Raw genomic sequence first — 13,048 nt, forward strand, 5'->3', positions numbered from 1 at the left:
GTACCTTGGATGTGGTCCAGGAGGCTGCCAGTTTGACCAGGCTGACCTAATATTTAGAAATAATCTATATAAACCTTATGCAAAATGTGTACACTGCCTGCAAGTCTCGCATACCATATGTTTCCTGTGGATGGACATCAGGAATTTTGGCTGTACTGTAATTAGGAGAAATGTCCTGATTTTCCACTGAATGATGACTCAAGCAAACAAGCCCATTCAGATGACAATCTGAGAGATGAAATTTCAAAGGAGCAAATGCAAAATAATGCACAATGCTAACAATCCACAGCTGTGGCAATACAGTTAGTGTTGTCAGACAGAGAAAGATCCTAGAGTCATCATGGACAGTTCTGTGAAAGCAGCAGCAAGTACAGAAATGCAAGTACAATGCAGAGAATTATTAGGAATGCAATAAAGGGCAACGCTACTGAAAAACTCCACAATACACCCTGTCTTGAAAACTTGCTGCCATTCTGGTCGCTTCATTTCAGATGAAATTAGTAAAATTAAAAAAGAAGAGTAGTTTTGATATCCAGAAGTGGGAAAGAAACAGCTTCCACAAACACAGCAGGAGCCTTCAACCTGAAAAAGAATTTGGTGGAAGTATGATAGAGGATTTTAGATTGCGAATTACATTGAGATAAATAAAAAGTGATTTTTATGTATTTTTTTCAATATGGAAGAATTAGAAGGAGCCCAGTGAAACTGAAAACCAAAAAATAGCAAACAAAGAAAATAAGACTTTTTTTTCAGACGGTACATAAATAAGTTGTGGAAACTAGTTGTCACAGCGTGTTACAGATGCCAGAAGTATAAATAGTCTAAAAAAAAAAAAAAAAAAGGCAGCAAATTTGAAGAAAGCTCCATTGAGGGAGATCAAACACAATTGTACGGATGCAGCCTCTGACTCAGGAAATTGCTAAATGACAAGTTGCCAGAAGCCAGGATGATATATCAAGGGAAGAATCACTCCATACTTGCACTGTTCTTTTCTTTTGCTGGAAGTGTCAGAAATAGCTAATGTCAGAGACCTTTGCTCCAACCCAAAATGGCCCTTCTTACAACAGCCTTCAATCTCTTTCTGAGTAAAACTGTCTAATCCCTATTAATGACAACTGTAAGACATTAGACATCATTTTTTTTTCCCCTCAAGAATATTGTATACTTAAAAGCAACCTTGACTAAAGTTAACAAGCACTTGTAAAAAGTGACAAGATCATATGCATGTGCCTGGGAGTGGAAACTGCCCTTTCCTATTGGAAAGCAGAAAGGTAAGCAGGACACCAGCCAGCACCTGCATCATGTGCATTGGGGAGAAAGAGCGTGGTGTGATAGCTGGGTAATGGGGGAGACCCGCCAGGCAGGCAGGCTTTGTTGACAGTTGTCAGGATGTCCTGTTAGTGCCTTTTTCTAGATAACGTGTGCAGCGTACACCCTGTCATCAGCTCTGTCAGTGATTAAATGAGATATGCAGATTCCCTGGTTTTCATGCCTGTTTAGCCAATATCTTCTTAAAAGTCTGCCATGATCTTCGTCATACTGCTTCACATCTACCCTTTGTCCTAAACAAGGATATAACTCTGGTCATCCTGGCTATCTCTTCCATAGGAATATATATTTTGTGTATATATATATATATAATCAGAACACAATTATCATGTCTTTATCATTAAGGATGAGACAAATTCATTTATGTATGGCAGCAGCAGCAGTAGGAAAGCTGACGCTGGTGAAGCTTGGGATTTGCCTGAAGTGTTGTGGAATGGAGGCGGCACTGTGTCCACAGGGGAAACAGGGATGCCGAGCGGATAGACGGATGCAGAACCTAAGCTATTTACCAAGGTGTCTCAGAGAAGAATTTGTTGTGCCCTGGGATTTCTCTTGGCCAGGTGTTCACAGGATCAAGATCTTCATCATTTGGTGTATTTTTTAAGGTTCAGTTTACATGGGGAGAAGTAATTGTTAACCCCATGGTGCATTAAGAGCCAGAAGTGTTCAAATGCCTGCAGAAAGCATTACCAAACTCGTGCTGGTTTCAAATAGCCTGGTAATACAAGAAATAAGATGCAACTCTGAAGTGATGACTTTGCAAGGCTTAATCAACCCTAATTGTAATTAAATCTAGCAGAGCAGGAGGGTTAACATGATGATGACCTAATCAGCAGAGGAGAGAAAATGTGTGTATTGCCTCTTACTAGGTAGCTAAACCTACCTGGTTCCTTTGTATGTATATGCTGACTTCTTCAAAGTGATTAAATTCTATTGCCTATTGATTTACCCAAGGCAGTTAAATCCTAAATACCATAACGATGATGAATGAATTTGCTATTTTCACATTTTCAAAATTATATACCCTTTTAATCAGCATTTGAATCGCTATTGACTCACTATTTCAAATCACAATTTTTCAGTTCTTTTATTTTGAAATGTATCTTTTTTTAATTTTTAAATGTAAGTAGCCTGAAAATATGAAACATTACTTTACCCAAAACAATTTGTACTTTTTCATTGAAAGCTAGAAAGTCTTCAGGTGTCCCAGATTACACAGTTTCTGATTTTTCCAGCTTGACCAGTGAATCAAGCACAAGTTTTCATTGCTCCCAGAGGAAAGGCTGCAAGATAACATTTAGACATAAAATGTTTTAACCAGTGTAGTAAAATGACATTTGAAAACAAATATAAAGTTCTGTAGAACTTGTAAAAGGGAATGTGGTTTTGTCCTTTATACAGGCTGCTATTCATGTGAGTGCTGAACTAATAAAGATTGTAAGAATAGTTTTAAAATGCATCCTTTGAGACTAGTGAATACTTTGAACAACTGGGGATTATTGTTCCTAGCCGTGGTCTCATCACTTCATTAAGATCATATTTTAGTTACTTCCCCTTAATGTACAGCAGCCGGGCTGATCCTGTGTGTATAGATGTCAGTGTAACAGGCCGCATAAATAGAGCTGATAAGCCAACACAAAGTCGTTCTGTTTCAAGAGAGGACAAAGAATGTGGGACTACACTGACCGTTAAGTGGGAAGCTCTGTCTCCAGGCTTATGTCATTGTGAAATGAGGATGTACAGCTGAGACAAAAATTTGTCTTCATGCATTATAAATGGCTGAGCAAAAAAATCAGCTCAGAGAGAGATGTGTCGCATGCTGATTACAGAAATGTTTCATTTACAAATAAAATCAGAGTGCTTGTTATTTGCTATAGGAACATGATCTTATTTTCCTTTTCTGATGGGATTCAGAAGTTGTTGCTTCCGTATAAGGAAAGAAACACAGTGATTTATTTTTTATTTTTTATTTTTTATTTAGAAAATCTCACCAGAGGACTTGACTTTTAATCATGACAACGATATTTGAAAATATCAGTAAGGCAAAAGTGCAAAATATTTTAAAGTTTTCTTCCCCTTAAAACAGGAGTGATGAACCTGTCAGTCTGGGGCAGTGGCATGAGTTGCGAGTCTCTCGCACAGCAAAGAATGGTATCCTACAAGTGGACAAGCAAAATCCAGTGGAAGGGATGGCAGAGGTGAGCATATGGCATGGGTTGTCATGAATACGTCTGTTAGACTATAAAATGTTTGCATAGTAAACTACACGGGCTGCTCTTAGAGCTCTTGTAAGCTCAAAAAAGTATACACGTTAGAGGAACATTTTTCTTAAGCCCAAAATGGTAAATTTGCACATAAAGTCTTCCCTCTGAGGACAGGGATCCTGTAAAGACAGCTGAAATCACAATCTGACATGCTCTTGTGAGTCTGCCTGGACTCAAATTTTGTGTTTGTTTCATACATGTTCTTGAGGTTCTTTCTTGGTATTCACAGGTTGTTGCTAAGTCCATTGAACAATGTATGTTCTATCAAATGAGTCATCTGGAGAAGGATGAAATTGGAAATTATGTGCAGAAAGTCCTGTTTTTACCTCCTCTGGATATTGTGCTGGAAAGGAGACCAGAAAAGAATTATTTATTTGTTTTTTCCTTCCAAAAGTAATTTTCAGGAAAGAGTAAGGGCTGGAATACCCCAACAGTTGATGGCTTGCATTTTATTCTTCACTCACCTAGAGCTCATAGTGACTCAATTTTTTAATAAGGTGAAATTTTGCTTACACTGAGCAGGATATTCAGTTTAAGTACTCAAATGCATACACAGAGATGCTTTTCATCCCAAGAACCCGAGGCTAGAACTGCTTAGAAAATGTCTTTTTTCTAGTGGAAAAGAATAGCGTCCAAGAAAACCAAACTCCAGATTCTGTTAGCAGAAGAATCTCCAGCTTTTTGTGCAAACTGGGAAACTATTTAAAGCATAGACTTTTCTTGAAAAACTTAAATAAATTGAAATTCCATTTGTCTGTCAAGAAACAGATTAGATGGGAAACATTCAAACAGAGTAGTCAAGACTTCTTTAATAGTTGGGTCATTTTTTTTCTCCAAGTGCTGCAATGCAGCTGCAGAAGGGGGTTGGCTGGGAGCTACCAACAAAGAAATCACAGGAGCTTCTGCAGCACTGGAATTACACAGTTGTCCTGTCTTTAGCTGTTAAACATCCATTTCATCAGAACCCTGATTAGTCCCATCAGGTATGCTGAGCAACTGCTCCTGGTAACTATTGCAAACTCAATGTTTTTTTTGTTTGTTTGTTTGTTTGTTTTGTTTTTTTTTTTTTTGTTTTTTTTTTTTTTTCCATTTAATCCCATGTCTTTCTATGGATTAGCCTTTCAGATGTTGGAAACATTAAATGAGTCTCTGTTCCATGGACTTTGCTCTGATTTTAAATTTATGAGCCTCATTCTTGTTCTAGGTTCACATCAATGTTCCTCAAGTCATTGCAAATAGAGGTAGATGTGCAGTCAGATGTCAGAGTGAGTCAGTCTCCTTTCTTTCTTCCTTCAGTATTCCCCATTTTGAATACTTGAGATGTTTCATCTAGTTCTTATTAGGATAAAGCATAGTCAGTAGAGTGTCCTACGGTGGCTTTCTTGAGAGAATTGTACAAAGAAATGCAATTAACAGAAGTAAAGAGGCATTAAAGTGAGCTATAACATCTAATGTAAGCTAATCTGAAGATACAAGTGTGATTCCAGCTACTCTGATAAAATGTTATTCCTATATGTCTTGCAGGGGGCTTTCACACAGATTAAGTGCAGCTCTGAAATATTTATTGGCGGAGTCCCTAGTTATGATGCTGTGAAGAAGAACTCTGGGATCCTGAGGCCCTTCAGCGGGAGCATCCAGAAGGTACATGCCCAGAGTAACATCCTGCAGGCATTTATTTCCATCTCATCCAGTGAGATGGAAACCTGCCCTTTAGATGGAAACCTGCCCTTATACCACTGGAAATATTCAGAATAAACCAAGATTTCACCTCAGGCCCACACCACAAAGTGCTTAAACACATATTTCACAGTGAAAAGTCATTCTAACTTTAATAGCTAGTAAATATGATCACTGCCAGAATTTCCATACTGTACTAAGAAGTGAGCAGAAGGCATATGGGATCAAGTTCAGAATGATGCATGAAGCTATATCAAGATTAGAGCCCTCAGAGTGCCCTTCAGCACCATATATAAATAAATGAACAGAAGAAGTACTCAAATACTTCAAGGTATGCCGACTGAGGCAGCTAAATGTCTGATGTAACCAACACAGTAAGGAGTGAAGAAGAAGCTGCAAATTACAGTGGCTTCCAGTCCAGCTAGCATGTCCTTATGACACACAGCAGTTCCATGCCTCACTGCGTTCCCCTCTTGCAATTGTATATGGGACACATGAATGGAGAAGATCTCTTTCATTGCTGGCAGACTTTAGGGTTGATGTTCCAGTGGGGTCAGCTGTGCATGGGTGCAATTCTCTTCTGGAGAATAAATCTGTAAATACATAGTAAGTCCTAATAAGTAATCAAAAGAAAGTTCAAACTGAACTAACATTTCCTCTCCCTAGATTAGACATACTTAAAATAATTTGGATGAAACTGGAAGGTTGGCCCTGAATCTTCACAGTTTTAAAGGAGTGGATTATTGCATCATCAAATTTAATTAACTTTTTTTAAAAAAAAACCCTAATAATGCATCTCAGAACAATTTATCAAGGGCAGAAGGGTATTCAGTGTAAATGGTTTTATTACGTCATCCAGTTTTTTCCACTGTCTTTGTAAAGTCTTTCTGCCTAGCAGAAAACATGATGTTCAATAAAACCGGAGGAGTGTGTAATGATGATGGGAACATTCACCCAAACATCTTTGGAAATGTGACTTGACTACATACAGTGCATTTTGGAGAGCAAGATAGGGAGTCTAAGAGCAATTAACATAAGTCACACTTACTAAGTGAGGGGTGGTACCATAGAGTACAGAGGCACTGATAAGGATTGGGAAAAACTGAGTGTGAGCTCTTACTTCTGGGATGTAATTAAAAAGGTGGAATTGCCTTCCCAGAGGCCTGAATGAGATGTCAAGGAAGAGTATTGCCTGCCTTTTGAGCACTGGGAGAGTATTAATTAACTGCTGTGTTCGCATATAGCAAGATTTTGGAGAACTGTATAGAAATAAAGCTACAAACATCACCAATGAGAAACAACGGCTGGAAGCTGCAGATAAGTTTAAGCCCAGAAATAAGAGACACATTTTTAAGAGCAGGGGCTTGTTAACTGCTGGGACAACACAGCTGTAAGTTAGAAAGAAGCTGAAAAGGTAGTGGGTTCTTTGCTGGTTCATCTTTATGACAGAACTGAATGTTCTTCTGCTGTTGATCTTGTTTAACACTGTTTCAAACAGAGTATATACAGAGTATATATGGTTGATGCAATCTAACCCCACAATAGACCACCCCCTAAGGTACATTGTCTGAGTAATGCAGAAGCCAAAGTAACTGTTGCCATTCTCACTTCTGGCCTTAAAAATGTATTTATTTGTGAAAATGAACTTGTTTTGATGTAGCTGAGATGAGAAGCCATACCTGCAAGTAATCTCTCTGCCAAGATAACAGCTGAGATTGTACAAATGCTGGTTTGTATTGGAGAACATATGCTGTTGACACATTGGAAAAATCCCAACATTTAACAATTCTCCTTGGTTTATATACAAACAGTTTTGTGAAGTCATTAATTATGTTTTTCATCCATTCTTAACTCTAGCTTCTTTCAGGCAAGATGAGATACTAAAAAGCAATAGAAAATGTGAAAAACAAGTTGTTCTGCTTAATATTTCTGTTGTCAACACTCATCTCCTGGGGGGTTTCCAGAGCCCAGAAACACTTTTCCTCAGCAATGCTCATCTAATTTTACAGTCCTAGTTTATGGCTCCACTACGAAGCATTGCAATGGTGTTCAGACATGACTGGTAAATCCACACAGCTTCACCCCGTATGGGAGTTGCCTAAGTCTATGTCACAAAACACAAAGGAAACATCTCCACCAGGTTAGGATGAGCAACAGAATGAGTTGAACCTCTGCCACTGGAAAACACTCATCACAAGACACAGGTTTTCAGTCAAGTTTTGAGGCTTACCTTTGTCTGAAGTCTTTAGAGAAGTCTTCTGACTAGCATTGCAATACTGAAAATTTTGAAGGTTTTAGCATGATTTTTTCCTTTTTTTTTTTTTTTTTTTTTTCTTTTTCTTTTTCTTTTTAAAATACATAGATTATCTTGAATGACCGGACAATCGATGTGAAACATGATTTCGCTTTTGGAGTCAACCTAGCTAATGCTGCCCATCCCTGTGTGAGCTCACCATGTGCAAATGGAGGCACCTGTGTTCCCAAGAAGGACAGCTACGAATGTGACTGTCCCCTGGGCTTTGATGGGCAACATTGCCAAAAAGGTAACGATGTCTGCATTTCAATCCAGAGATCCGGAGTTGATTGCAAAAATAAGAGAGATTTAGCACCTACAACTGCTGTTGTACACATCCCTTGAAATAGAAGCCAGAGGTCCATTTGCATCCATGCACATGCCACGTACCCAGAGAAGAATTAGTTTTCTTATTTAGGAACATCATAACTATTATCCCAGCACAGAGCTATGATCCACAGATAGCAGCCTGGTATCTGGTTGCTCATGGTGGCCAACACTGAGCACTTTGTACACCTCCCTAATTATGCAGTGCTATACAAAGGGGAATTCCTGCCAACGTCCTCCAGCCAGTGATTATGTTATGTGCTGAAGCATGAGCATTGATAACCCTTGTAATTTTATCCTCTCTAGGGCTCACAACAAATGCTGTTCTCATATACAGAAAGGTCTAGGCCTTTTTTAGACACTGACTACTGTGATGGTAACGTCACCATCTCCACAAACCCTACCTTGGTATGATAACGGAGACCACCATGGAGGAAAACCTGTCCAGATGAACATGTTTTTCTTTCCTCAGAGCCACTGTAATAATTCAAACCTTAGATTCAGGAAAGTGTTCAGATTGCATGAAGTGTTAAGTAAAATGTGCTTTGACTTACTCCACTAGATGGAGATGTTTCCTTTCTGTCAGGCTTGATCTTGAAAAATTCCTAAGGGAAGGGTTTGTAATTTAACAGCAAACTCAGTTCAAAAGAACTGACTGACATTATTGTCTTCACCCACGCTTTCATTTCTCACAGGCACAGACTTCAAACTTCAATGTAGTGGTTTTGGTTAAATTGTGATTAATAGATTGGCCTTTTCTTCCAAAAAAGACAATACCTTAGAACAAAAACATTTTACTAAAATACAATGCAAGAAACGCTTTCGCTTACGTTGTTGTGGTCTAACTAATAGCTGGAGCAACGTCATTTATCCCAGCTTCTCCACGGGGAGGAGAGAGAATTGCGATTTTGGCTTTCTAGGTATGTGCAGGGTGGTAAGCTCCTGACTTCAATATGGTATCTGCAACAATACTGAGGTCTCCAGGGGTAGTCAAGGGGAGTGAGTGCTTTGCAGCTGGGTTGTGTGTCTGCCTGCCTATGCAATGGGCTCTTGCGTGTTGGTTGGGTCACAGCTCCTCGCAGCTCATCTGCTGCTCCTGGCCTGTGCTAAGCCCTGAGAGCAGTGTACCGAGCTGACCCCATGGCTCCTGCCTCCTGGCACTGGCAGCACTGCCACACAGCTGGCATGCCATGCTCTCTTCCCTCGCCCAACCTGATGGGCATCCAGGCTTTCAGAGACAGCCTGAAGTGCCTTGTGCCTTTGGCTTAGGCTGGAGCCTGGGTATTGCTTCCTATGTGATTCCAACCTTACTTCATTTTTAAAAGTGTCCAAAAGCATGAGTCATCTGTCTTCTGTTCCTGCTGCCTGTGGCTGCTCTTCAGGTGCCTTTCAATACCCCCCTACACTTGGGCAGCCTCAGCTGCCACCGAAAATCCATGTTTTTGCTGATGGATGTGCAGAGAGCATGGAGGTCCCTCCTCCTGAACTTCAGTCTAAGATAGCTCTGATGAGCCTGGAGCAGATTTCTCAAAATAATCCTTACCTGTGTCACTTCAGTAGGGTGTAGACACAGCTAAGGCAGGATGCACGTGTGTGTCCGCACCTCCTTCAGAATGGGGATTTGGTTAACGTGCTCAGAGGGTATGTGAGAGGCTACAGGTGCAGTCTCTGTCCCATTTGCTGGTGGGTTGCTATAACCCCACGCCCTGAAAAAATAAAGTGCTTGTGAGGGGCTCTGCCTCATTCTCCAAAATTATACATAGCACTTATAAAAGTCAAATGATGCTGGAGTGAGGTATGGTATTTGAGATATTGATTCACATTGTAATGGATCATTGGCTGAGGATTCAATAGTTTCTGCTGGCTTTACTGGGTTTTATATCTTCTGTCCACGTTGTGGGGAATGTTAAAGGTATTTTTATAGTTAATTGTAAGATGGAGTAGAACAGTGAACAGTTGCTTTCCCCTGATTAGAGCTGATCCCCACAGAAGCCGTGGTGAGTCACTGGGATTTTAAAACTAGGACGAGTAGAGGGATTTAGTGCTGGTCCTACCTATCTGTATCTTTGTAAATTTTGAGCAGACAAGTATAAATACTTGGGCAAAACACTAATAAAAGAGTGTTACCTTCACAGGTGTTTATAATTGTCTATGCAAAAGGGAAGTGGGGATCATGCATTTGCAGAAGGGTGGGCATGAAACTGGACAGTCATTGGAAGGGAGGCTTTTATGCTATAGAAAAATAAAACCAGAATGTTCTTGTTTTGTTTTGTGCTGACTCACTGCAGAGTGTGGAAGCTACTGCCTAAACAGTAAGTACTGCAAATGATGTGAAAACTGCTCTGTCATGGTGTGTCTGTGTCTGCTCTAGCAAGCTGCGTGCTGGGTTTCCATTAAGCCTGGCAAGCTTCTAGCAGTAAGAAAGAATATTTTCTGGGGTTACACAATACTTCCTTAAACCTTATCCTTTTGATATTTTAAAATGCATCCAGAGCACCTGCCAAGTGCAGAGTGGTAGCTGTAGAGCTGGTCCCTGTATTCACAAAGCAGTGGGGCCATGCAGCCTGATGAGTGCTTTGTAGAGGTGGGTGCTACTTCAGGCTGCCCTGCAGTTCAGAGCTCACTACCACTTGTCATGAGAGCTTTATGCCTCTCTGGAAAGTCCTGATGAGCAGCAAATGAAGGTGTTTAATCCTAGGTATCCTCACTGGCCCTGTTCCCTTCTGTTTGCAAAGACCCTGAATGCATCAAGGGTACTGCTAAAATTTATTTGAGTTTCTGTGGTCAGATTCCATGCAGCAAGTGAAGAACATATAAAAAAGCAGGGAGAGATAAATGCCTGTCAAGCTCTGTAGAGGAAATCAGAGTGCTAGAGCAAGGGCATGGGCACCTTCCCCTGCCAAAGGCAAGAACAGCAGGGCTCTAGGGCTGGTGTGGGATGTGATGGGGGAAGAAGGGCTCCTTTCATGTTCTGCAATCATCTGTCTTGGTCAGAGACTGTCCAGTGCAGAAAGCGTCAGACCTGTCAAGGAACCTCTGGCCTAGTGTAACATGTCTTCCAATGATGCTGGCAGGCTGCAGGCTGTGGTCAGCCTGTGATGGTTTCTTTAGACACATTAGGCAGCTTTCCTGATTTCATTACGGATGAAAACAGGCATTTGCCGCTGTTTAAAATTCTCAACCTTGGCACTTAAAGCAAAATTTCATATTCCTGTTGGCTGCCAGACTACACCAGTTGTTGTGTATGTGTGTTACAGTGAGCTCTTAAAGCCCAGCCAGCCTCTGCATTGCAGAAAGAAAGCAGGCGTCTATGCCCTGAAAAGCTTGAAATTCATATAGATGGGATTAACTGTGGGTTGAAGGGATTAGTTCTCAGGAAGAAAATAGGATGGAGGAAGCTATTTTAAGGAATTTATAAAACTGGCTTATATTGATGGAGCAGTCAGTTATGAGGAATCAACAGCAAACTGTAGGATGTTCACTTGAAAGAAAATCTGTTCAGGCCAGTGCTCATAGCTTACTGAAGGCTGTGTATCAGGGATGTTCAGTGATTTATATCACACATCTGAGTTACGTTGCTGAAGTTTTCTCCATGGGCAGCAACACACCAGCTCCAGGTCTGGTTGCAGTGCGTGCTGCTGTCCCAGCAGCTGTACACCGCAGCTATAGCAGGGGCTGTCCCTAGAGAAATGGGAGATGCTGTGTGTGGGACACCTGAGCAAAACACCCTCCCAGACAGCACTGCAGCATGTCAAAGGCACAAACCAAGAGGCTCTGCAGTCTCTGTCATACAGCCTTTAGCATAGTCTCAGTTGCTTTCAATAGACCTAAAGTGATGAGGGACAGCCTCTATGTCCTCCCCAGAGTTAGCCTTCCCCTGCACTGCTCCCCAGGAGTGAGCCCTGTGTGGCAGCAGCTGCTCTGTGCAAAGTAACATACACAAAATAAATGGAAAATGATAAAATGGGGAGCTCAGAGTTTGCCTCTGTTGTCCCGCAGCCTCACTTTGCAGGGATCACAGAATCACAGAATGTTGGGGATTGGAGGGGACCTCGAAAGATCATCTAGTCCAACCCCCCTGCCATAGCAGGAACACCTACAGGAGGTCACACAGGAAAGTGTGACTGGGATGAGAGGTCCCAGCACATGCTCTGCACATGCTGCTCCATTAGGAGCTGGGGAAGAATTTCTAAGAGTCCAAACAAAGGGTGGTTATTGCATAAGCTTTGACAGAAAGGTGGCTTGAACCACATGGAGAATCAAGAAATGTAGAAACAGGGATAAAAATAAAATTTGCAACATTTTCACAATACTTCATATTTTCCTGCACTGTTTATGGTGGAGCAACACATTAGGCTCATGACCTGAAGGCCATAAGTAGAGGGACTGTCAGCTCTTTAAACTGCCTCAACTACTGCCCTTACATTTAAGTATGAACTGGCTGTGAGTTCAGGTCAGTTCTGTGCTGCCGGCAGGTACCTGCCAGTGCAGGAGTAAATCAATAAAATAATCTTGTCTTTTTTTTGTCTTCTGTTTTGATGTCAGCTAACTGACACTCATCTTTGTTTTTTTATTTGCTTTTCAGCCATTACAGAAGCTATTGAAATCCCACAATTTATTGGTCGCAGTTACCTCACATATGATAATCCAGATATCCTGAAAAGGTAGTGTATCTCCTGTGAACATAAATAATTGTGCTGTTTGTTTGCCATTATAATGCTAGAAGCCTTAGGTGGAAGCATGTTGTATATTTAAGTGTTTTAAGATTTATTTGCCACATTTTTAAATTTCAGGAAAAAATACATTTTCTGTGCCTATGCTTATGGCTCAACTTGTTATAATATCTGAGCATCTTTTAACCTTGTGATAGTTTCACTGGGCAAGCCCTTGGCCAGCAGCCAACGCAGCCGTTCATCCACTTCCCCCCACCCCCGGGGGACAGAGGAGAGGATTGGGGCAAAGGTGAGGAGACTCATAGGTTGAGATAAGAACAATTTAATAATAGAAATAAAAGAAAACTTAAAATAATACTAACTTAAAATATTAGTGATAATGATAACAGTAACAAAATATGGAGATGAGTGATAGCCAGGGCAACTGCTCACCACCTGCTGACCAAGCCCAGCCGGTTCCCAGATAACGATCCCGGGGAAGCGAC

General features: G+C 40.9%; 1 protein-coding gene across 1 annotated transcript in view; it reads left to right on the forward strand.

Moving 5' to 3' along the window:
- Nucleotides 1-12,558, forward strand: part of LOC104527462 (pikachurin-like) — a gene marked incomplete at its 5' end in the record, with an annotated part of 18,478 nt that extends 5,920 nt beyond the window's left edge. The window contains 4 exons of the mRNA XM_010171187.1: nucleotides 3,416-3,527; nucleotides 5,118-5,234; nucleotides 7,633-7,813; nucleotides 12,476-12,558. Of these exons, the coding sequence (XP_010169489.1) occupies nucleotides 3,416-3,527; nucleotides 5,118-5,234; nucleotides 7,633-7,813; nucleotides 12,476-12,558 (493 nt within the window). The remainder of the gene's footprint in view (nucleotides 1-3,415; nucleotides 3,528-5,117; nucleotides 5,235-7,632; nucleotides 7,814-12,475) is intronic.
- Nucleotides 12,559-13,048: the final 490 nt, after the last annotated feature.

Source organism: Antrostomus carolinensis, unplaced genomic scaffold (genome assembly GCF_000700745.2).
Source record: "Antrostomus carolinensis isolate BGI_N321 unplaced genomic scaffold, ASM70074v2 scaffold12037, whole genome shotgun sequence".
Classification (NCBI taxonomy): Eukaryota; Metazoa; Chordata; class Aves; order Caprimulgiformes; family Caprimulgidae; genus Antrostomus; species Antrostomus carolinensis.